Source organism: Anser cygnoides, chromosome 20 (genome assembly GCF_040182565.1).
Source record: "Anser cygnoides isolate HZ-2024a breed goose chromosome 20, Taihu_goose_T2T_genome, whole genome shotgun sequence".
In the NCBI taxonomy this organism is placed as follows: Eukaryota; Metazoa; Chordata; class Aves; order Anseriformes; family Anatidae; genus Anser; species Anser cygnoides.
Window position 1 is genome coordinate 1,157,968 of NC_089892.1, and position 19,502 is coordinate 1,177,469.

Genomic DNA, 19,502 nt, shown 5'->3' on the forward strand with positions numbered 1-19,502 from the left:
TTCTCCACTACCACCCCTCCTAGTCACCTTGTTATGATCAGTCTGTCCAAATTAATCCTTTGCTGCTTGGAAATCCATGCTGTGCGGTACAGCTTTTCAGCTGTCTTCAGTACATCCGCATTGAGCCTCTGAATCAGTTGCTTTTCCGAGTTCACATACAGTCGTTCCTGCTTGAGGTGATGAGCCAGCGTGTGTATATCCAGCTTCACCATCTTTGACAGTGGACTACACAGCACTCACTGAAAGAAAACGGGGAAAAAAAGGTGAATTTCAACACTTCCAGAACTAGCTTTGTTGGCCCCGATGAAGCAGTAAGAAGGCTGCAAGCTTAGCAGTAAATATTTCCGTGGCCATCCTGCCTTAATGTGAGCTTTCCTAACAGCCAGTTTCATTAACCCCTTGACATGTCAGCACATCAGGGACACTTGCACAGCAGTGAGTGGCATCTTCAACTCGCACATCACCTGAGCCAGCAACACAGTACCCACAGCCCTCTTACACCGCACCTCCAGCAGGCAGGGTGAGCAACCGGCCACTACTTGGAGAGGGGCAGACATTCCTGCCGCTTCGATGCCACGAGCTCGGGAGAGGAAGAGGAGTCCAATTCTGACTACTGCCTGGTGAACATGGAAAAAGAGTTTTGTGCTTGCTTCTTTGCTCTAAAGCATGCCCGCATAACACAGCGCCACGCAGGTATCTGGGGGTAGTTATCTCTGGTCCATTAAAAGAGCAAAAAGCTGTCCCCTAAAAAGGAGACCCTGGGTATAAGGGGCACCAAGCTCTCAATATATTAATTGGATTTTTCTGCTACCTAACTAAAAAAAAAAAGAAGGATTACCACTACCTAGGTAAGGCAGAAGTTGGAAGTAAGTCTGGAGATGCTTCTCAATGGTAAAACTCACCCAGAAAACATTCCTCAAATATTTCCACTCAGAAGAGTATTTGGGGGGGCGGGGGGGGAGGCGTGATCCAAAAAAAATTATTTTTTTTTAAAAGAGAAAAACCTGAAACAACCAAAGGTTTTCCTAATACACCAGTGACAAAAAAGAGGTCACCACTAGCCACTGTCTGTCTCAACATCTTCTCCTTATGAAGTCAGAGCTTATACTAAATCTTAGTTACTAGTTAACAGTTACATAAACACAGAGTACCATACCACTCACAGCAAGTTCAAGCAGCTAATCCATCTAAAAATTAACTCATGGACAAAAAAAAAAAACAAACATCAATTGCATTAATGCTGACAAGGGAAGGGGTAGAACCACATAGATCAGATCACGTCTCCATAGCATTAATCATTAACTGCTCCAAGGCTTCTTCACCAGCAGCATTAAGAGCCATGCTAGGTAATTTGGGAAGAGAAGGGCTTTGATCCAGACCTAACAGCTACCTGTCGGACATCCTGGTAACGGATGGACGTCAGAGCTGTCAAGGGATCTTAGGGAGGATCCTTCAAAACCACGCTACAGTGAAACAAAAGATTTACTCCTCATAAGAGGCACCCTGCTTCACAAGACCATTTATTCCACGCTTGAACAACTACAAAACGTTTACCAGCCACCAGTCTAATGCTCTCTCTCTTTACTGTTTTAAAGACCTGTGGCTCACTGCTCCTCATAGCTAGCAGACGATCCTCTCTACACACACAGATTACAGAATACAGATTAGGCCCAGGTTTTACATTCGTTGGCGGGGTTGGCTTTTTTGTTCTTGTTTTTTCCCCAGTGAATGGAGAAAGCCTGCTAACCAGGTGCACCGACAACCATCACTACTCCTTGAGCACACAATAAAGTTCTTTCATCTATGTTTTTTTACCTGACAACAAAAACCCTAGCAGAGATGGAAACAGATGTTGTCACAAGTCTTTATGCATAAAAAAGTGTAGTATTATTACACCTGGTGGTTTAAAGGACGTTCCTAGCAAATAGAGACAGACACATATACAAAACTCTCCTTAAAAACAAAAAGCAAGCAAACAAACAAAAAACCCCAAACCAGCAACCCTAACCAGTTAGAGCTCATGCATATTTCCTATCAGAAGATGGAATTAAGCGAGGAACTTCAAGGATGCGGTAGTTCTGATGTTCTAACTAGGGCAGTCTCAGACAAACGATTAGAAAAAAGAAACACTGACATTACTGCCAAAGTTCTTTGAGAAACAAATACCAACTTTTTGCAACAATTTTATTTTTAGCCACAGAATTTTAGGGCTTGCAGAAAAATAGCATCAAACTTGATATTGTCTGTAAAGAGAGTAAAAACTTGTTATTAGACTACCAGCTGTTGATATCAACCAGGAAAAAAAGTTGCACGTGTATAAATATACATACTCTGCAATCTGCAGAACTATCTTCTGCCTTTTCACATGCTTTCCACCATAGGGCTGGACTTAAAAGTTGCTCACAGCTTACTAAACCATAATGGTTTTAGTTGACGCTTTCCATTTTAAGTTGTTCTCCCACTTATGAGCAAGTTTTGGGAAGGAGCAGGGGACTGCAGGGAGGACCCTCATGAAGAGCCTGCGTTCCTGTGCCTTTGCCTTGCCAAATTTCCCAACTGGTTTCTATTTGCGTCACTCATTATAAAAACTTTCAACAATGGACATGCTGATTAACCTGCTTCTGAGATGTCTCGTATACTTACTAGTAAAGTTATTTCTCTCACAGAGAGTTTCACTGCCACTTTTTTTTTTTTTTTAAACAGAGAAGGTGTGAGACATGTAAGCACTGAGTAACCGTGGCAAGTTTCACGCTGCTGTGCAGGTTTTTTTACTTCTCCAAATCACCACGGCAAACCTCAGGCCCCGAACAGCACACAGCTCAGAAGACTGCTAGCACCTGCAGCGGCACTTCTAAACATCCTGGTGCCAGGACCACTCACTAACATCCTATCAATTTGCCAGGGCCCACGTGTCTCTTACCCATTGCTACTGCAGAACACCAAATATAATGAAAGAGGAGAACCGATCTGAAATCGAACCGTGGGAGGGTAGCAAGTGCCACCATTTTGTCAGGAGCTGTGAAAATCCAGAGGGCAGGAAGCTGACTGCATGACACCACTCTGAGCCCTGTGTACAAGAAAAAGGGAGCAGCAGCTTCCGTGGCTTTACAGTCCTCCAAAAAACTTAAACATGTTGACAGCTAATGACAGCTGCTGAAATACACCGCTGCAGACGAGGAACGTCTCATTCGTTCTTATTACCAGTTCTTAAAAGTTAATTATTTTGAAATCACACAAGCATAGAAAGTAACAGTGCAAAAAACTTTGTCTTCACCTTCAGCGTCTGGCCGACGTCTGAGAACACCAGAGCTGTAACGCTGGTAGTTCGACACATACGGCGCTTCAGCAGGCTTCAGGCTGGCTCTAAAGAAAACATGCAGCACAGTCAAAGAAAAAAATTAAAAAATCCCCAAAACCTCCTTAGGCGAGATGCAGATGCTATTACTCTGTTTGGATACTGATATGAACACAGCCTAAGCTGAAAGGGGAAACTCTTCTACCATGAATACACCTATACAGCGCACCGCTCCCCTCAGAAAACCTCTTCCCTTTACAATCGGTATAACAGGACAACAGCTGTATTCTCTGACCTTCCCACGCTTCACAACATTCACTCCATGCCAGCGCTCAGGACGAGAGCTTTAAAAAGCAATTAGCCACACTTACGTACTCGGTAACGCACTGCAGAAGGCAACGTTAGACAGAGCGGCAGCAGCTTCAGCTGGTACTAATTCCAGAAAGCTGTTTATCAGATCACCTTATCGGTTTCTCACAAATAAAAAAGCTGTCCATAATTACCCAGTTATCTAGTTTAAAACTATCATTCATCAACTTGAAATGAGAGATGTCTGTACATAGTTGTATAAAAGAGAGTTTAGGAAATTTACCTATCTGGCAATCTGATGTGTCTGAAGAAACAACAGGTACTAAATAACTCCTGCTATCTGCCAGCTATTTTTCAATCCCGGTAATCTCATTTTCATAGGAAAACACTTCATAATTCCTAAGGCTGCTCAGAAAGCTACTGAAAGCTGTGGCACAGTATGAAAAACTTATCACAGCAATTCAAGCAATTCCACTTTGTGACGCTCCACCAAAACCACAAAGATTGTGTGACCTGACAGCTTCTAAGATGTTTTGTCCTGCCATCAGCACGACCTAAGTTTATTAGAACCCAAGACAATCTCTGCCTTTGATAAATATGGGACTAACCATGGAATTGCTTCTCACGTTTAGAATTCCTGGAAAACACTCTCATAAACCTTCAGGTACTGAACTTACAGAGTATGCGGTTTTGTACCGTGCCATACAGAAACGAGCGACACCTCCATTAAATATTTCTGCGATTCAGTTGACAGAAGAGAGATTAAGCAAAGCCACAGATACTGCCAGTACACCAAATTCTCCCTCCTCCAACGCTTCCTGCTCAAGGTTATTTGCTCCTCCTGAGTCTAGCTACGCAAGACTCAACTTCCAAAGCAAGTTTGGGCAGATCTAATGTAGGCAGGGCAGGGCAAGGCAAAGCTGAAATCACTCCATCTTACTGAAAAAGAATTCCAAAGCAGGGCTGAATAACTTCCATGCTAGTTTACCCAGATGAAACTCTCTCTCTCTTTGGTAATATTTATAGTAACAACTAACAAGCCTTCTTTATACAAGCTAACAACTTATCTCCCAACTTTGAGCAAAAACAAACAAACAAAAAAACCTTTTTCAGCAGGATAGTTCACCATGACCTCGGATTTACCCGCTGAACTCTCACGTTACAATACCCACCATCTCAAAACACGTCCAACATGCAAAACGCATTTCAATCTGCTACAATTCGACTGTCAATATTAAGCTGAAACTCTTTCTTCAAGTTAGTGTCTTCATTTGAAAGTGGCTGCTCTGCAGCCAACACGCAGCGTAGTGCCTATGCAATGAGATCTACGTGCAACAAGCTCCTTGCTTCTCATGCCCCTTAACAGGGCTTATCAGGAATGCTCAGGCTCAGCTGGCTCCTGAGCTGTCAATTGTGGTATGATTGCATTGCGCAAAAATCCACAGGAGCACGCAACTAGGCTAAAATGCACTCCGGCTGCCTGTGCTGTTAGAAAGAGGGGTTCCCCTTACATAATGAGTCACACTAATTAACTTTCAGTCAGAAGAAGCGCAGAACTTGAAGTCGCTGACAAAAACAACCCGTTCCCAGCCTCCTTGCTTGAGACCAGTTCCTATCTTCATCTCGAGACGTCCCAGCGCTGCAATCCACCGTAAAGGGGGACTGACTGCTGTTCAGCACAGCCTGCACGCTCTGGGACCTGATGCATCACACACTGAAACCTTCCCGTACGGCACCTCAAGCACTCTGGAACCCTCCCCAGGAGGAGCAGCTCCTAGGAGCGTTTCCTAAAATCACCGTCCTGTCTGCTGCCCATTTTTTGGAAGCGCACCATACTGGATTTCACCTATTGTCTGTGCCATGCCCCCCTCCATCATCTTCAAACTGCAGCTTCCACTTGTGAGTCAGCTGCATCGTCCACAAAAATAGCCTTCCACCTATCGCTAAGTAGAGCATCGCACGCTCCGGGTGAGAGCCTAATCTCAACGGCACGGACGGCGCTTCCCTCGCAGCACAGTATCATGACTTTGCAAGAAAAAAGACAGACACTCGCTCGGTCGACTTCTCCAGCGTTAAGACCCTACTACCAAGAATTTAAAAAAAAAAGAAAAAAAAAAAGAAAAAAAAAGAAGAAGGAAGTCACGGCGCTCTGCAACTTGCAAGTTGTAAAGCTCCGGAACGCGACGGGCGCCGCGGAGCCGCGCTGCCGGGCCGCCCGCTGCCCGCCCGCTGCCCCCGCCGCGGCGAGCAGGGAGGGCCGCGGGGCAGCCCCGAGCCACGCCGGGGGCCGGGGGCCGGGCTCCAGCCGCCCCCCTCGGGGCCAGCCCGGCCGCGCTGCCCCTGCCCCTGCCCCGGGGACGAAGCGAGACGGCACCTCCTGCTCGGCGCGCAGCCTTCCTCCCGCTCGGCTCCCGGGAACGGGCAGAGCTCGGCCAGGCCCGGGCTGCCGCCTTCCTGCCCTCCCGCTGCCCTTCCTCTTCCTCTCCCCTTCCCCTCCCTTCCTCCCCTTTCCTCTTCCTCCTCCTCCTCCTCCCCCCCGCCCGGCGGCCCGCGCAGCGCGCCCCTACCCGGCCAGCGCCCCGGCTCCGCCGCCGCCCGGCTCCCGCTGCGGCCCCGAGCCCGGCGCGGCACTGCGCAGGCGGCGGGCGGCGACGCCGCGCTCCTGGGACCCGGGGGCCCTGGGACTTGTAGTCCCGACGCCGGGGCCGCTTGGAGCGGGGGCCGACGGCGAGCGGAGCCAGCGGCGCGCCGCAGAAGCACGGGAGAGCCGCCGACAGAGGGGCGCGGCAAGCCTGCCCCGCACGGAGCGGCGCGGCCGGGATCGCTGGTCTGAAAAGCGACCCGCGCGGGGGGGCTCTTACTCTGCCCGTCCTCCTCGCCTGGCACGCCGGCCTCGGGGAGCACGGAGCTGCTGGCTGGGCGCGATGCGGCCTCGCACGACTTGGCGGCCCAACGACTGCTGAGGTCACGGCGCGGACGGGCATCGAGTCCAGCGCTGGGACTGCCAGCCCGGCCGACAAGGCCGCTCCTCCCAACGCGCGTACCTCTAGGCTTGCGCTTGCAGGAATGCTAGGGGAAGCTAAAGAGTTGGATGTCGTTTATTACGTGAGAATTTGTCCCGACAGAGGATTTAAGAAGCTTATTCTCTAAGAAAAAACAGAGGTAATCGCAGACACGTCAGTGGTGCCATTTGCAGCGTAACCGCTGCGGACTCGCAGGGAGTTCACCTGGGCACAGCACCTCGTCGCAGCGCGCAGTGACAGCTGTGCTCCACGGCTCCTGACATCCCTGGTGCTGCGAATCCCCCAGGGCGAACACCCTGGCGAATACCCCCAGGTGCCCTGTGGTAAGGACCGGGCATCCAGGCCTCAGCACGGGGCCGGTGGTGGTGTAGGTAGGAAAGCAAGTCCCTGAGTCACCGCGGCTGCTCTTTCTATGCCTAAATCGTCTGTAAAGCTCCTCCAAGGGCCAGCTCAGCACAAGAGCCACCCATTTACGCTTTATATCTGTTATTCTCTGAACTATTATGTGTGTGCCTCTTCCGTACTGGCACAGGTACCGCCTTGCATTTTCTCCTCTGATAAAAGAGAATGCCTTATGCAATTGATTTCTAAAAAGCCAACTGACGTTTTAGAAACAACCTTGGCAAACTGAAATACAACAAGAAAACGTTTATCGAGCGTGACCACACAACGTGTCACCAAACTGCTGTGCCTGGTACCAGGCAGCCGGCTGTCAGCATTGCTCCCAGCAGCACCACAGGACACCAGGGGTGTTTACGGCATTACTCCCCCAGGAAAGCTGACAGCAACGAGCCTGAGGCCTAGCAGCACGCAGCTGTCCCCTCGCCTGCACCAGGCTTCCTGGGAACCCAAAGGGGCTCTTTACAGCTCCCGGACACACGGCTGTGCTGACGCCGCCCTCTTCCACGAGCTAAGCATCACTCACTGAAGAACTTCAGGAAACGTCCCCCCCGCACACGGGGCGGCTCCGAGGCGAGCCCTGCCCGCAGGCCGCTGCCGGCCCCGCTCCCCGCGGCTCCGTGCATCGCCCCCAGCCGCTCCCTCACGGCTCGGCCCTGGCACGGCCCAAGGGGAGCCAACGACCTCGCGGCCCCGTGATACCGCCCGAGCCCCCGGCCCGGCCCGGCCCTGCCGCTGGGCTCCGGGGCGGGAGCTCGGGGGTGCGCGGGGCCGTGCCCCCACCCGCCCCGTCCCGTCCCTGAGGCGCGAGGCGCGGCGGGCGGGGCGGGGCCGCGCGGTCACCATGGAAACTTCCAGAACGTCCCCCCGGCGCTGCCCCGTCCCCGCCGTGACGGCGTCCCGCGGCCAATGGGCGCCCTCCGCTTGGCTCACGCTTCTCCGCTGATAGGCCCGCGGCGCCGGGGCACGAACCAATCGGGCGGCGGGAGGGGCGCGCGCCCGGTGTGTCAGAGCGGCCGCGCGATCGTCGCCAATCGAGGAAGGCCAGCTTAGTGGCAGCCGACCAATAGGCGCGCTCCAGCGAGGGCTCTGCAGCCAATGGCGAGCCTCCACGCAGGAGTAACGGAGGGTATATATGGGCGGGCGGCGCGGCCTGGGCGTTCAGCGGCAGTTGGCGGCGCGGTCGGTGTCACGGTACGGATGGGACGGGAAGGGGTGGGGGGATCGGGGCCTGCATTGGGCCTGGCCTGGGCCTGGGCCTGGCGGGGGGGCGGGGGGCAGGGCGGTTGCGCTGGGGGCCGGGGCCGGCGCGCCCCGCACGTGGCGCCTCCATTTTGTGACCCTTGGCTCCCCGGCAGGGCGGCGAGGGGCGAGCGGCCGGCATGAGGCATCTTCTGTGGGCGCTGCTGGTGCTGGGCTCCGCGCGGGCGGACGACGAGGAGAAGAAAGAGGACGTGGGCACGGTGGTGGGCATCGACCTCGGCACCACCTACTCCTGGTGCGTGGGGGGCCGCGTGGGGGGCAGGGGGCTGGCTGCGGGCCGTGGGCCCGGCTGGGGGCCTGGGAGAGCGGTTCCGGGGGGGCGGGGGGGGGAATCGGCGGAGCACGGGGAGGGGGAAGGGAGAAGCGGAACTTGAGGGGGGGAAGGGGAGGGCAGGCCCCCGTGCCGCCTGACGGCTCCGCTTCTCCTGCAGCGTGGGCGTTTTCAAGAATGGCCGGGTGGAAATCATTGCCAACGACCAGGGGAACCGCATCACCCCATCCTACGTGGCGTTCACGCCTGAGGGGGAGCGTTTGATCGGGGATGCCGCCAAGAACCAGCTGACATCCAACCCTGAGAACACCGTGTTCGATGCCAAGCGGCTCATAGGCCGCACCTGGAACGACCCCTCGGTGCAGCAGGACATCAAGTACTTGCCATTCAAGGTGTGCCTGGTTACGGGGTGGTGGATGGGGGGGTGGGTGGGGGTCAGGAGAACAGGCTGCAGATGCTGCTTGCTTTCTCTCTTGCCTGAGAAAAGCAAGGCCATTAAATCAGCGTTTTTATGAGCAACCCTGTGGCTTTTATAGCCCTGCTTTCAAATCAACTGTCTTAAAGGATTTACTGAATTATCAGAGAGAAGGAAGCAATCTGGCAGTTAGGAATAACTTTTGGAATTGCTGGAATATGACACCATGTCTTTTTCTTCGCAGGTTGTTGAAAAGAAAGCCAAGCCCCATATTCAGGTTGATGTTGGTGGTGGACAGACAAAAACATTTGCTCCTGAAGAAATTTCTGCTATGGTCCTGACAAAGATGAAGGAAACTGCAGAGGCTTACCTGGGGAAGAAGGTGAGTTGAGTGCTACTAACAAGAACTTAAAGCAGCAGCTGCCTTACAAAACTAAAGATAACTGGGCAGAATCTCAGGATTAAGCTTGCTGTCATAAACTTTGTTCAGTGCTTAGGCGGCTCAGCTGACTGTGGGGTTTTACTAGGACATAAGGAACAATGGGCTACTTGTTCCAGGCGTTGCTATGCTCATTTCTAAGGTGTGTAGCTTTTCCTTTATTTTTCTAATAATCTTCTCTTGCTACTTCTGCAGGTTACTCATGCTGTTGTTACTGTGCCAGCCTACTTCAATGACGCTCAGCGTCAGGCCACAAAGGATGCTGGTACTATTGCTGGACTGAACGTGATGCGGATCATCAACGAGCCGTAAGTAGCCTAAACCACTTTGCCTGCTGGTTGGCTGGGGGTGGGCTCTAGAGATCAGTCTCCTGAATTTGTTACTCCCTAAACAGAACGGCTGCTGCTATTGCTTACGGATTGGACAAGAGAGAGGGTGAGAAGAATATCCTCGTGTTTGACTTGGGTGGTGGGACTTTTGATGTCTCCCTCCTCACAATTGACAATGGAGTCTTCGAAGTTGTGGCTACTAATGGAGACACTCACCTGGGTGGAGAAGACTTTGACCAACGTGTTATGGAACACTTCATCAAGCTCTACAAAAAGAAAACTGGGAAAGATGTCAGGAAGGATAATAGAGCTGTGCAGAAACTAAGACGGGAAGTGGAGAAAGCAAAGCGGGCCTTGTCATCTCAGCATCAAGCTAGAATTGAAATAGAATCCTTTTTTGAGGGAGAAGACTTCTCTGAGACACTTACTCGAGCCAAGTTTGAAGAACTGAACATGGTAAGCTTAGAAAACTAACAGTAAATTTCCTCAGCCCCTCCCAAAACTGCTGCTGGTGAATGCACAGGACTTCACATTGTGCCTTACACTTCAGCAGAATATAAGTAACTTAGAATTTAAATAACTTGCTACTTGACCTAAAAAGCAGAAAGCCATTGTTTCCTCGGGCATCTGGGGCTGCACATGTTACTGACAGCTGAGGTCCCATCGAGGCTGAACACAAGCCTTGTTGATGATCGGACTCGGTAGTTCTTAGTACCCTAAGCCTGCATAACTTGGGGACTAGGCGTGTGGGAATACAGTCTCACTGTCCTAACTCTTGTCTTCTCAGGACCTGTTCCGTTCTACGATGAAGCCTGTCCAGAAAGTTCTGGAAGACTCTGACCTGAAGAAGTCTGATATTGATGAGATTGTTCTTGTCGGTGGCTCTACTCGCATCCCCAAAATACAACAACTCGTTAAAGAGTTCTTTAATGGGAAGGAGCCTTCTCGTGGCATTAATCCAGATGAGGCTGTAGCCTACGGTGCAGCTGTTCAGGCTGGTGTTCTCTCTGGGGACCAAGATACAGGTAATTACATCTTCATTCACACTTTGAGGAGTGCCTGAATAGTGGGTATTGTTACTGACAAATAGTGGTAGATCTGAATTTCCTGAGTCCTTAATTAGTTTTGCATCTGCCTCAGATTGCTCCTCACAGTGGTGCACTCTGTCAAAGAGGAGCTGAAGTCACTCACATTCTGCCCCTTGACCTGTTTGTTACAGGTGACTTGGTACTGCTCGATGTGTGTCCTCTGACACTTGGTATCGAGACTGTTGGAGGTGTGATGACTAAGCTGATCCCAAGAAATACTGTTGTTCCCACAAAGAAGTCTCAGATTTTCTCTACAGCTTCTGACAATCAGCCAACTGTGACAATCAAGGTCTATGAAGGTAAGTGCTGCCTCTGTCCCCTGCAGCAGCTGGAATCTCGCTGAGACTCGTACTTGCTACCAGTCAGACAGCTGTAGGTACTCTCACACTTAAACCTAGCTCTGGCTGTTAACAGACTGAGGCAGCTCTGAGCAGCATCAACTGCAGATCAGCTCTCAAACATGATTATTCCATGGTTGCGTTCTGAAGAGCTTCTCTTCAGAGTAAGAGGTGATACTGTAGGCATCAAGATAAATGTCGAGGTGGAATTTAAAACCTCAGCTTTGACAAGCATGTAGCTTAAAGCTGATGGTCTTGCAAGAAGTGCAAACCACAGGTAGCAAAGGAAAAACTATCTAATTGTGAACTATCTAATTGTGTAATTGCCTCTTCTAGGTGAGCGTCCCCTCACCAAGGACAATCATCTTCTGGGAACTTTCGATCTGACGGGAATCCCTCCTGCTCCCCGTGGCGTCCCACAGATCGAAGTTACCTTTGAAATAGATGTAAATGGAATCCTCCGTGTCACAGCTGAAGACAAGGGCACTGGGAACAAAAACAAGATCACAATTACAAACGATCAGAATCGGCTAACGCCTGAAGAGATTGAGAGAATGGTTAATGATGCTGAGAAGTTTGCGGAGGAAGACAAAAAGCTTAAGGAACGTATTGATGCCCGCAATGAGCTGGAGAGCTACGCCTATTCTCTGAAGAATCAGATTGGGGACAAAGAGAAGCTGGGTGGCAAGCTGTCATCTGAAGACAAAGAAACAATAGAGAAGGCAGTAGAGGAAAAGATCGAGTGGCTTGAAAGCCACCAGGATGCAGATATCGAAGACTTCAAATCACAGAAGAAGGAGCTAGAGGAAGTCGTTCAGCCCATTGTTAGCAAGCTCTACGGAAGTGCAGGCCCCCCTCCCTCGGGTGAAGAAGAAACAGCAGAAAAGGATGAGTTGTAGATACCGGCATCCCTGAATGTGGTGTGTGTATATATTGGACTCAGGAACACTTGTTTAAAATATTGAACTCTTAATTTGGAATGTAACTGAATCTTCACTCGTGAGTGGAGCTGGAAATGCTAGCCCAAAGTGGCTGTTTACTGCTTTTCGTTAGCAGGTGCTTGATGTCTGGGGAGGGAAGGGCATGGGGGGGACGTGTAAATGAGAGCAGGGGCGTAGAAGTACTGGCCATGGAAGCGTTCTATTTAACAACTCGGTCATGTGAAGTTGGTGGAGAACTTTTCTACCTGAAGTGACCACAATAAATTTGTTATTTACACTGGATTGTTGTAGCTTGTACCTCTGCCACTGAGCAGCAGCTGCTCCTTCTACTGAGGAAGTGGGGGGGGCCCTAAATGCTAGGGCTGGGTAACCCCTGACACCCTTCTTCCTCAGGGTAAGACTGCCCTGGGAGGGTGCGAATTGTAGCAGCTCTGCTACAAAGCTGAGCTCTGGCTGCAGAACTTGAGTTTGATACAAAGAAAGCTGCCAAGGAAAGGTGCTGGCTTGAGAGCTGTCACCCTGCTGCTGGGGTTTGGTGCTGAGAGCTGGGTTCAGGCCCCTCCTGTTGTGCAGGAGCTGCCTGTTCCAGGACAGCTCCCAGCCCCGGTTGGATGAGGCTCCTCACGCTCAGCACTTGCTGCTGCTGGAGTGTGGCTGTGTAAGCGTCTGAGGGAAGCTAAGCTCAAAGCTCACAGGGACTGAACCCCCGCTGCAGCACCGAAAGCTCAGCCCTCCTAGGGGATGACAAAGCCCCTCACACCAGGGGAGCAAAGTCCAGCTCTTGTACCTGCTTCCTGCCTGCGGGGCTCTCCCTGGTGTGGGGGACAGGTGGCCCTGTGCTTCCCACTCACTTTCACAGTACTGGCAGCTGAACCCCTTTAATTAAACCCCTTTAATTATCCTTCAGAAAGCTGTAGCTAACAGCAGCGCTCTGCAGGTTTCTGTGGCCGAGCAGGACCATGAGAGCTGCATTAGGGAGAAAGCTGCCCAGAAGCGATGCACAGGCCTCTGCCTCCCTGCGGTGTTCCCAGAGTTTGCTGCTGAAGCTCTTCCCCAGCAGCAGCCTTGCGAAGGGACTCGAGGCATGACCGTGCAGAACAGGCGGCTGTACCGGGGGTGGGCGCAGCGCCACCTGTCCGGCAGCACCAGCTCCTTTATTGGAGGGCAGGAACTTGATCAGATGCCACTACAAAACCTGCCCGGAAAGGACCGCCCGCGGGCTACTCGATCAAGGTTACAAGGCAGTCCCTGAACATCTCCCCTTGTGTGTCCATGCCCCCAAACACAAACAGCAGATGCAGCGCTGGGTCCTCACCGAGCCCCTCCTCGTCCCGGCTCCCCTGGAGGAGGTTGGCCTTGCCCCCAGCTGGCGCGGGTGGCTCCTCTTCAGCTTCCTCTTCCACAGTGCCACCGGCCCGCCAGGGAATGACGCACATGGCGTGGTCCAGCCTCCCCGCGGGCAGAGGGGCCTCAAACTGCAGGAGCGTCCACCGCTGCTCCCCTGCAGTGCAAAGAGATGTGTTCGCATCTACAAACAGCGCATCCGACTCAGAGACGCGTGCTAGAGTGGTGCCATCACCACGGACTAGTTTGCAACATCATACAGCCTTAAAAAAGCAGCAGAGAGAAGCAGCTGCAGCGTTTAGTCTTGTCCTGGTGTAGTCCCAGGGCAATGACACCAGCTGCTAAGATGAAGCCCGGGAACGGAAGGCGTTAACGTTTTCAGACAGACCGGTGTTTACTGCCACGTCCCGAGGGGCCTCCCTACCGATGTGGTACTTGTGTGTGGTGTTGAGGGTCCCGGCCGGGCCTATCCCCCCGAAGATGTACAGGTGGTCCCTAAACACCGCTGAGGCGTGGGACGCCCGTCCTCCCGGGACATCACCGCTGGCTGGTATCTTAACCCACGTCAGGTCGTCTGTGGGAGGAAAACACCACACCTACGGGTACATGTTATTAAAAAAACCACAACACAAAAACAGTCATGCTTAGCATGACTGAAGTATTTCACGGCAACTACCCAAAATCATAGGTTCCCTTTATTTTAAAAAGGGTTCCTGTAGGGTTTTGCTTTTCTGAGCTCAGGAAATAAATGTTACGTGTTTAAAAGAGAAAGCAAAGGCAGCTGCAGATTACTTGGTACTACTCTGCAAACAGCAGCAGAGCCAAGCTGAGCAAGATGCGGCACCACGCGGACCTTGCTTCCCTGTCTACTACACTTCAGAGCTGATCTTTTAGCAAAAAGGTCTCCCTGAAAGCAAAACGCACCACCACGGCTCTTGCTCCAAGGAGCCTGTACCCATCCTTACTTGTATCGATGCAGAACAGGTCATCATAGAAAACGTCGCCAGCCAAACCTCCGTGCACGAGAAGTTTGGTCCCGACTGCAACCACGACGTGCCCGTGCCGGGGGGACGGGGGATCACCGCGGGTGTCCGGCTGGGACCAGGTACAGGTGGCTGCAATGGAGCACGGCTGCATGAGGGAACGGCCCTGGGGCCCCCCAAAGCAGCGGTCCCACAGCCCCGCCGATGCTTCTCCTTGCTGCACGCGGGGCCGGGGAATGAACAGAGCAATAACGACACCAGGCGAGCACACCCGTGGCGTTGCCATCCCACTGCCATCCTGGTCCAAGTTCCCAGTTACGGTATGAGGGTGAGCGTGCATCAGCAGCCTCCGCCTCCGTCCACCCAGTTAAGCTGGCGGCCGAGGCGGGGGCCCAGTGTTTGGGTGTCCCTGACGAGCTCAGAACGCGGACCTGCAGCCTGGCGGGTGCTCGTTCCCAACCTTCGACAACAACCCAGAGGTACCTGTGTCGAACACGTGAAGCTGCTGGTCTCGGACCGGTTCTGCTCCCTTGTCTCCCCCTCCGAAGACGTACAGACGGTCCCCGATAGCTGCCGAGGATGTGTGGAACGTCCTGGGCAGCGGCGGGGTGCCGGCCACCGCGGGACTCTCCCAGGTTCCTGTTTCTAATCGAGGCGTTTCGTTAAGAAGGCAACGCGGCAGGCGGGGGGGAACGCAGAACACCCCTGGGCCTGAGCCGGGGGGCTGCGGGGGCTGCCCGCTGCCACCAGCCCGCGGCCCCGGGCCCCCACCCGCCCTGCCGGGGCCGCGGCCGGGCACTCACCGGGGTCCAGCGCCTGGACGCAGCTCCTGTTCCCGGCCCGGTGGGCGCCGCCGAAGACCCAGAGGCGCGGGGGGCGGCGGGCGGGCAGGAAGGTGGCGTGCTCGTAGCGCGGCCGCAGCCCACTCCAGCCGGCCTGGGCCCAGCGCAGGGACCCTGCGGGCACCGCCGGCGGCGTCAGCGCCGCGAGGGCCCCGCGAGGGCCCCGTGAGGGCCCCGCGCCCCCGCCCCGCCCGCCCCCGGCGCTCACCCAGCTCCACGAGGTGCGCGTCCGCGAAGGCGCCGTCGGGGTCGGCGCCGCCCAGCAGCAGGACGCGGCCGGGCCCGCCCGGCACCGGGAGGCAGCCGTGGCCCACGCGCCCGCTGGGGCCCGCACCGCGCGGCCGCAGCCGGTACCTGCGGGGAGGCGGCGCTCAGTAGCGGGGCGGGGGCAGGGGACCGGGGGGTACCGGGGGGGTGCCGGGGGCAGCGCTCACCACGTGCCGGGCTGCGGACGCCGCCCCGGCTCCAGCGGCGGCAGCGGCGGCCCCATGGCGGGGCCGAGCCGGGCCCTGCCTCGCCGCCCTCCCGGGGCCGCCGCCGGAAGCGCGCCCCCCTCCGCTTCCGCTTCCGCTTCCGCTCGTACCGCTCAGCGCCGCTGCCCGGAAGTTTCGCGCTCCGCTTCCGGCCCCGAGCCGCCGATCCCAAGATGGCGCCGCTGGACCTGGACAAGTACGTGGAGATCGCGCGGCTCTGCAAGTACCTGCCCGAGAACGACCTCAAGGTGCGGCGGGGCGCCGGCACCGGCACCGGGGCGGCGGGGGGCGGGCGGTGGGGGGCGGCGGGCAGCGGGTAGCGGGGCCGGCGGCGGCGCTGACCCGCCCCGCCCCGGCCCGCTGTGGTCGCCCCGCAGCGGCTGTGTGACTACGTGTGCGACCTGCTGCTGGAGGAGTCCAACGTGCAGCCCGTCTGCACGCCCGTCACCGTCTGCGGCGACATCCACGGGCAGGTAACGGCCGCGCCTCGGCGCCCGGCGCCGGCCTCGGCTCCCGGTGCCGCCCGCCCGCGCTGAGCCCGCGCCCTCCCCGCAGTTCTACGACCTGTGCGAGCTGTTCCGGACCGGCGGGCAGGTCCCGGACACCAACTACATCTTCATGGTACGTGCGGCCCTCCCCCACCAGCCCGCTGCCCCTCCCCTCCCGCTGCCGGGCCCTGCGGCGCTGCCCGGAGCTGCCCCGGAGCTGCCCGCAGCGTGCCCGGCCCCCGCAAGGATCCCGCAGGTCCCAGCACCGCGGTGCCCCAACGCGATGCCAGTGACCAGAGCCCCTTCCCCTGGGCGCATCCCTCCGGCGCTGGGTGCCTCGCGCACCCGGGAGTTCCCGCGCTGCCTCCCCCGCCGCTCCGTTTGTCCATTCACCGATGTTTTTTTGACTTGCAGGGGGACTTTGTAGATAGAGGTTATTATAGTCTCGAGACTTTCACTTACCTTCTTGCACTAAAAGCTAAGTGGCCTGATCGTATCACGCTGTTACGGGGCAATCATGAGAGCAGGCAGATAACGCAAGTGTATGGATTTTACGGTAAGTCCTCATCCCAATGCTTTCTGAGCGGGGGTTAGCGCGCAGTGAGCGAGTGCCTCACCTCTCCCTTGGGAAGCCCGCTTTGAACTGCGTGGGGCTTTTCCAGAACTGGGGGGGAAACAGACTCAATAAAACTTAAACGTTAACATTGTCAGCGCGGTTGTTGTGCTCGTGAAGTAAAGGTGTTTTAGACCACACCTCGCCCGTCCTTTCCTCCAGCGTCTGTGTTTTCTGTTTGTGCTTCTGCTCGGCAATGTGCTTTGGTGTCTGTGAATGAAAGGTGCTACGCCAAACGCTGCTGTTACTGTAATTCTCCTTAGGTATAACCAAAAACGTCTGTGTGTAGTTTGCTGTGGAGGCCGTGTATTGCCAGCAGTTCCCATTTGGGAAAATGCCCCTGACAAGAAGTGAGCAGCAGAATGACTGCTCCGAAATCTGGGGGAATTAAGTTGCTGGGGAACTTATTTTTTCCTCGGTGCGAGGCTTTGATAAAGTCTGAGGAAATGCTGGGAAGTATCGTAGCGCCTGCAGCAGCGAGCATGGCCTGTGACGTGCGTCCTGCTGGGGAACCGTCACCAAGAGCACGAGTAAACGAGTTCACCAGTCAGCCAAGCTCAAAAGAGACATTTGTCTGTCAGCTTCAGTGTCACGCTTGTACAGCTTTAACCAGAGCTGCCCTCGCGCCGAGGGGTCTGTGGGAAGCAGGGAAAGCATCGGCTGCTGGGGACCTCGCTGTCTGCGCGCGTTGCTCTGTAAGCAGAACACTGCAGGCACCGGGGTCTGCTCCCTGCCGGTGGGCCCAAACAGCAGGGAGGGGTGGCTCCCACCCACTGCTCGCTGCTGCTCCCGACCGGGGTTGTGTTTGCTTGGTGGCTGGTTGTGTTTTTTTTTGTTGTTATTTTTGTATTATACACCCGACTTTTCAAGTTCTGTTGTGCTGCCTCTGATCTTACTGCCTGAACTACTTCTGATCCATTGAGAAGGAAAAACTTCTCTGTTCGACAGATGAGTGCCAAACCAAATACGGAAATGCTAACGCTTGGAGGTACTGCACCAAAGTCTTTGACATGCTCACAATAGCAGCTGTAAGTGTAAACGCCGCAGTGAAACCACGAGTAGACTATCTAAATATGACCTCCAGAACCGGTGGCCGTTAGGGGCCACACCAGCAACGCTCTGGGTTTGAGTGAAATACTGAATGTTTTGCGTGTCTTTCCCCAGTTAATAGACGAGCAGATCCTCTGCGTGCACGGCGGCCTGTCTCCAGACATCAAGACGCTCGATCAGATTCGAACCATTGAACGCAATCAAGAAATTCCTCACAAAGGCGCCTTCTGCGACCTGGTGTGGTCGGACCCAGAGGACGTGGACACGTGGGCCATCAGCCCGCGGGGCGCAGGCTGGCTGTTTGGAGCCAAGGTGACGAACGAGGTGAGGGCGCTGCCGCGTGGCACGCGCGGCAACTGCGGGTACGAGACATGGGGCTTGGTGGCAACGCTGGCGTTTACCCGAGCGGTGAGTGGCCTGGGGCGCTGTGAGAGGAGCTGTCCTCCTGGGGAGCTGCAAGGAAGCTGTGGAGGAGGAGGAGGAGGAGGTTTGCTTGTGCCTTATTGTTGTCCCTTTGAGCCCACTTGAAAAGAACAAGCTGTTTCATCCTAAAGGCATGGATAAAACTGCCAAAGGAGAGAACAGGGATCTTGCTTTTAAAAAGCGCAGTGCAGTGCGACTAGCCAGGATTGTTGGGGAGTGCGTAGGGTACTTGGCTGAGGAGTCGGGAGAAGACAAAAATACCGTTTCCTGAGCAATTCTTCACTTAATTTTTGTTACTTTGCAAAACAGCGAGCAGACTTCTCGAGGCTAAGACATGTTGATGTTCCCAGGCTTCTGAGCCAGCAACGTTACAAGAGCCTCGTGCTGCCCCTTGTTCTCTGAGGTCCTTCTACAGAGGAAGGACTGACACCCCTGACAGCGCAGCCGCAGGCATCCCGACTGCCTCTGAAAGGAGCAGTTCGCACCGCTGAGCGTTCAAAACCCCAGCGTGCCCTCGGCGTGCTCCCAGAGGAGAGGCTCACTCGTGGCACTGCTGGCACTGCGCTGCCCCCGCCGCGCCTGGAGGGCCTGGAGCCCGCTGCTGCCGCTGCCTCCAGCCGCAGGGGGACCCTCGCACCGGGGCCCAGGGGCGGCAGTGCCGTGCTGCCGGGCTGGCTGGGGGCGTCTGCGCAGCCTGACCGTGACAGGGGGCCAGGAAGGAGAGGGGCCTCGGGGCGGGCTCACAGGGCAGGGCTGCAGCTGGGGGCCGTGAGGCAGCTCCTGCCGGGAGGGGGCTGGCCGTGGGCGCCGGGCGGAGCGCTGAGGTTCCTTTCTCTCCGCAGTTCGTTCACATCAACAATTTAAAGCTCATCTGCAGAGCGCACCAGCTGGTTCACGAAGGCTACAAGTTCATGTTCGACGAGAAGCTGGTAACGGTGTGGTCCGCTCCCAACTACTGCTACCGCTGTGGGAACATCGCCTCCATCATGGTCTTTAAGGACGTAAACACGAGAGAACCAAAGCTGTTCCGCGCCGTGCCAGACTCGGAGCGCGTCATCCCGCCGCGGACGACCACGCCGTACTTCCTCTGAGCGCCCCGCGCCCCCCGCCCCCCGCAATACATTTTTATTGAGCACTTTGCTGCCGACGCGCTGCCTCCTGCCCTCGTTATTGATC

The 19,502-nt window shown here is 55.0% G+C and overlaps 4 protein-coding genes across 16 annotated transcripts in view; 2 read left to right on the top strand and 2 right to left on the bottom strand.

Annotated features, from left to right (window-relative positions):
- GAPVD1 (GTPase activating protein and VPS9 domains 1) overlaps window positions 1-7,788 on the bottom strand; it is a 32,427-nt gene extending 24,639 nt beyond the window's left edge. For 2 of the 10 annotated variants that reach the window (XM_066980970.1, XM_066980963.1), the window contains exons 1-3: window positions 6,172-6,309; window positions 3,275-3,363; window positions 28-239 (exon numbers count right to left, since the gene is read on the bottom strand). In XM_066980970.1, coding sequence (XP_066837071.1) covers window positions 28-212 — 185 coding nt within the window. In that variant the 5' untranslated portion in view covers window positions 213-239; window positions 3,275-3,363; window positions 6,172-6,309. Of the gene's footprint in view, window positions 1-27; window positions 240-3,274; window positions 3,370-5,978; window positions 6,097-6,171; window positions 6,314-6,465; window positions 6,684-6,831; window positions 7,520-7,552 lie in introns of those variants that run through there. The other 8 variants (XM_066980965.1, XM_066980966.1, XM_066980967.1 and 5 more) reach the window with 8 other exon arrangements.
- A 280-nt stretch (window positions 7,789-8,068) lies between these two features.
- On the top strand, window positions 8,069-12,390 carry HSPA5 (heat shock protein family A (Hsp70) member 5). 2 transcript variants are annotated; one of them, XM_066980975.1, is made up of 9 exons: window positions 8,069-8,220; window positions 8,385-8,524; window positions 8,721-8,952; window positions 9,220-9,357; window positions 9,610-9,722; window positions 9,809-10,199; window positions 10,531-10,768; window positions 10,963-11,130; window positions 11,506-12,390. In XM_066980975.1, the coding sequence occupies exons 1-9, from the start codon at window positions 8,125-8,127 to the stop codon at window positions 12,066-12,068; spliced, it is 2,079 nt and encodes a 692-aa protein (XP_066837076.1). In that variant the 5' UTR covers window positions 8,069-8,124; the 3' UTR covers window positions 12,069-12,390. The 2 variants fall into 2 exon arrangements, with proteins under 2 accessions (XP_066837076.1, XP_066837077.1); XM_066980976.1 differs by having other exon boundaries at window positions 8,110-8,208.
- An 811-nt stretch (window positions 12,391-13,201) lies between these two features.
- RABEPK (Rab9 effector protein with kelch motifs) lies at window positions 13,202-15,844 on the bottom strand. 3 transcript variants are annotated; one of them, XM_066980977.1, is made up of 7 exons: window positions 15,714-15,844; window positions 15,488-15,633; window positions 15,241-15,393; window positions 14,921-15,082; window positions 14,420-14,569; window positions 13,879-14,028; window positions 13,202-13,611 (listed from the first exon to the last, which is right to left on the bottom strand). In XM_066980977.1, exons 1-7 carry the CDS (start codon window positions 15,767-15,769, stop codon window positions 13,331-13,333), a joined length of 1,098 nt encoding a protein of 365 aa, XP_066837078.1. In that variant the 5' UTR covers window positions 15,770-15,844; the 3' UTR covers window positions 13,202-13,330. The 3 variants fall into 3 exon arrangements, with proteins under 3 accessions (XP_066837078.1, XP_066837080.1, XP_066837079.1); XM_066980979.1 differs by lacking the exon at window positions 14,420-14,569; XM_066980978.1 differs by lacking the exon at window positions 13,879-14,028.
- PPP6C (protein phosphatase 6 catalytic subunit) lies at window positions 15,841-19,473 on the top strand. Its single transcript, XM_066980980.1, has 7 exons — window positions 15,841-16,000; window positions 16,130-16,225; window positions 16,308-16,373; window positions 16,655-16,796; window positions 17,802-17,881; window positions 18,018-18,227; window positions 19,169-19,473. The coding sequence occupies exons 1-7, from the start codon at window positions 15,926-15,928 to the stop codon at window positions 19,415-19,417; spliced, it is 918 nt and encodes a 305-aa protein (XP_066837081.1). The 5' UTR covers window positions 15,841-15,925; the 3' UTR covers window positions 19,418-19,473.
- Window positions 19,474-19,502: the final 29 nt, after the last annotated feature.

Excerpts from the sequence above, each read along its gene's own strand:
- HSPA5 (XM_066980975.1), top strand. The coding sequence starts at position 8,125 with ATGGCGAGCCTCCACGCAGGAGTAACGGAGGGTATATATGGGCGGGCG. Across the intron at positions 9,358-9,609 it reads AGGCTTACCTGGGGAAGAAG|GTTACTCATGCTGTTGTTAC; the intron begins GTGAGTTGAGTG and ends CTACTTCTGCAG. Across the intron at positions 10,769-10,962 it reads CTCTGGGGACCAAGATACAG|GTGACTTGGTACTGCTCGAT; the intron begins GTAATTACATCT and ends TGTTTGTTACAG.
- RABEPK (XM_066980977.1), bottom strand. The coding sequence starts at position 15,769 with ATGGGGCCGCCGCTGCCGCCGCTGGAGCCGGGGCGGCGTCCGCAGCCC. Across the intron at positions 15,634-15,713 it reads CGTCCGCAGCCCGGCACGTG|GTACCGGCTGCGGCCGCGCG; the intron begins GTGAGCGCTGCC and ends GCCTCCCCGCAG. Across the intron at positions 15,394-15,487 it reads CGCGCACCTCGTGGAGCTGG|GGTCCCTGCGCTGGGCCCAG; the intron begins GTGAGCGCCGGG and ends CGGTGCCCGCAG.
- PPP6C (XM_066980980.1), top strand. The coding sequence starts at position 15,926 with ATGGCGCCGCTGGACCTGGACAAGTACGTGGAGATCGCGCGGCTCTGC. Across the intron at positions 17,882-18,017 it reads ACATGCTCACAATAGCAGCT|TTAATAGACGAGCAGATCCT; the intron begins GTAAGTGTAAAC and ends GTCTTTCCCCAG. Across the intron at positions 18,228-19,168 it reads GAGCCAAGGTGACGAACGAG|TTCGTTCACATCAACAATTT; the intron begins GTGAGGGCGCTG and ends TTCTCTCCGCAG.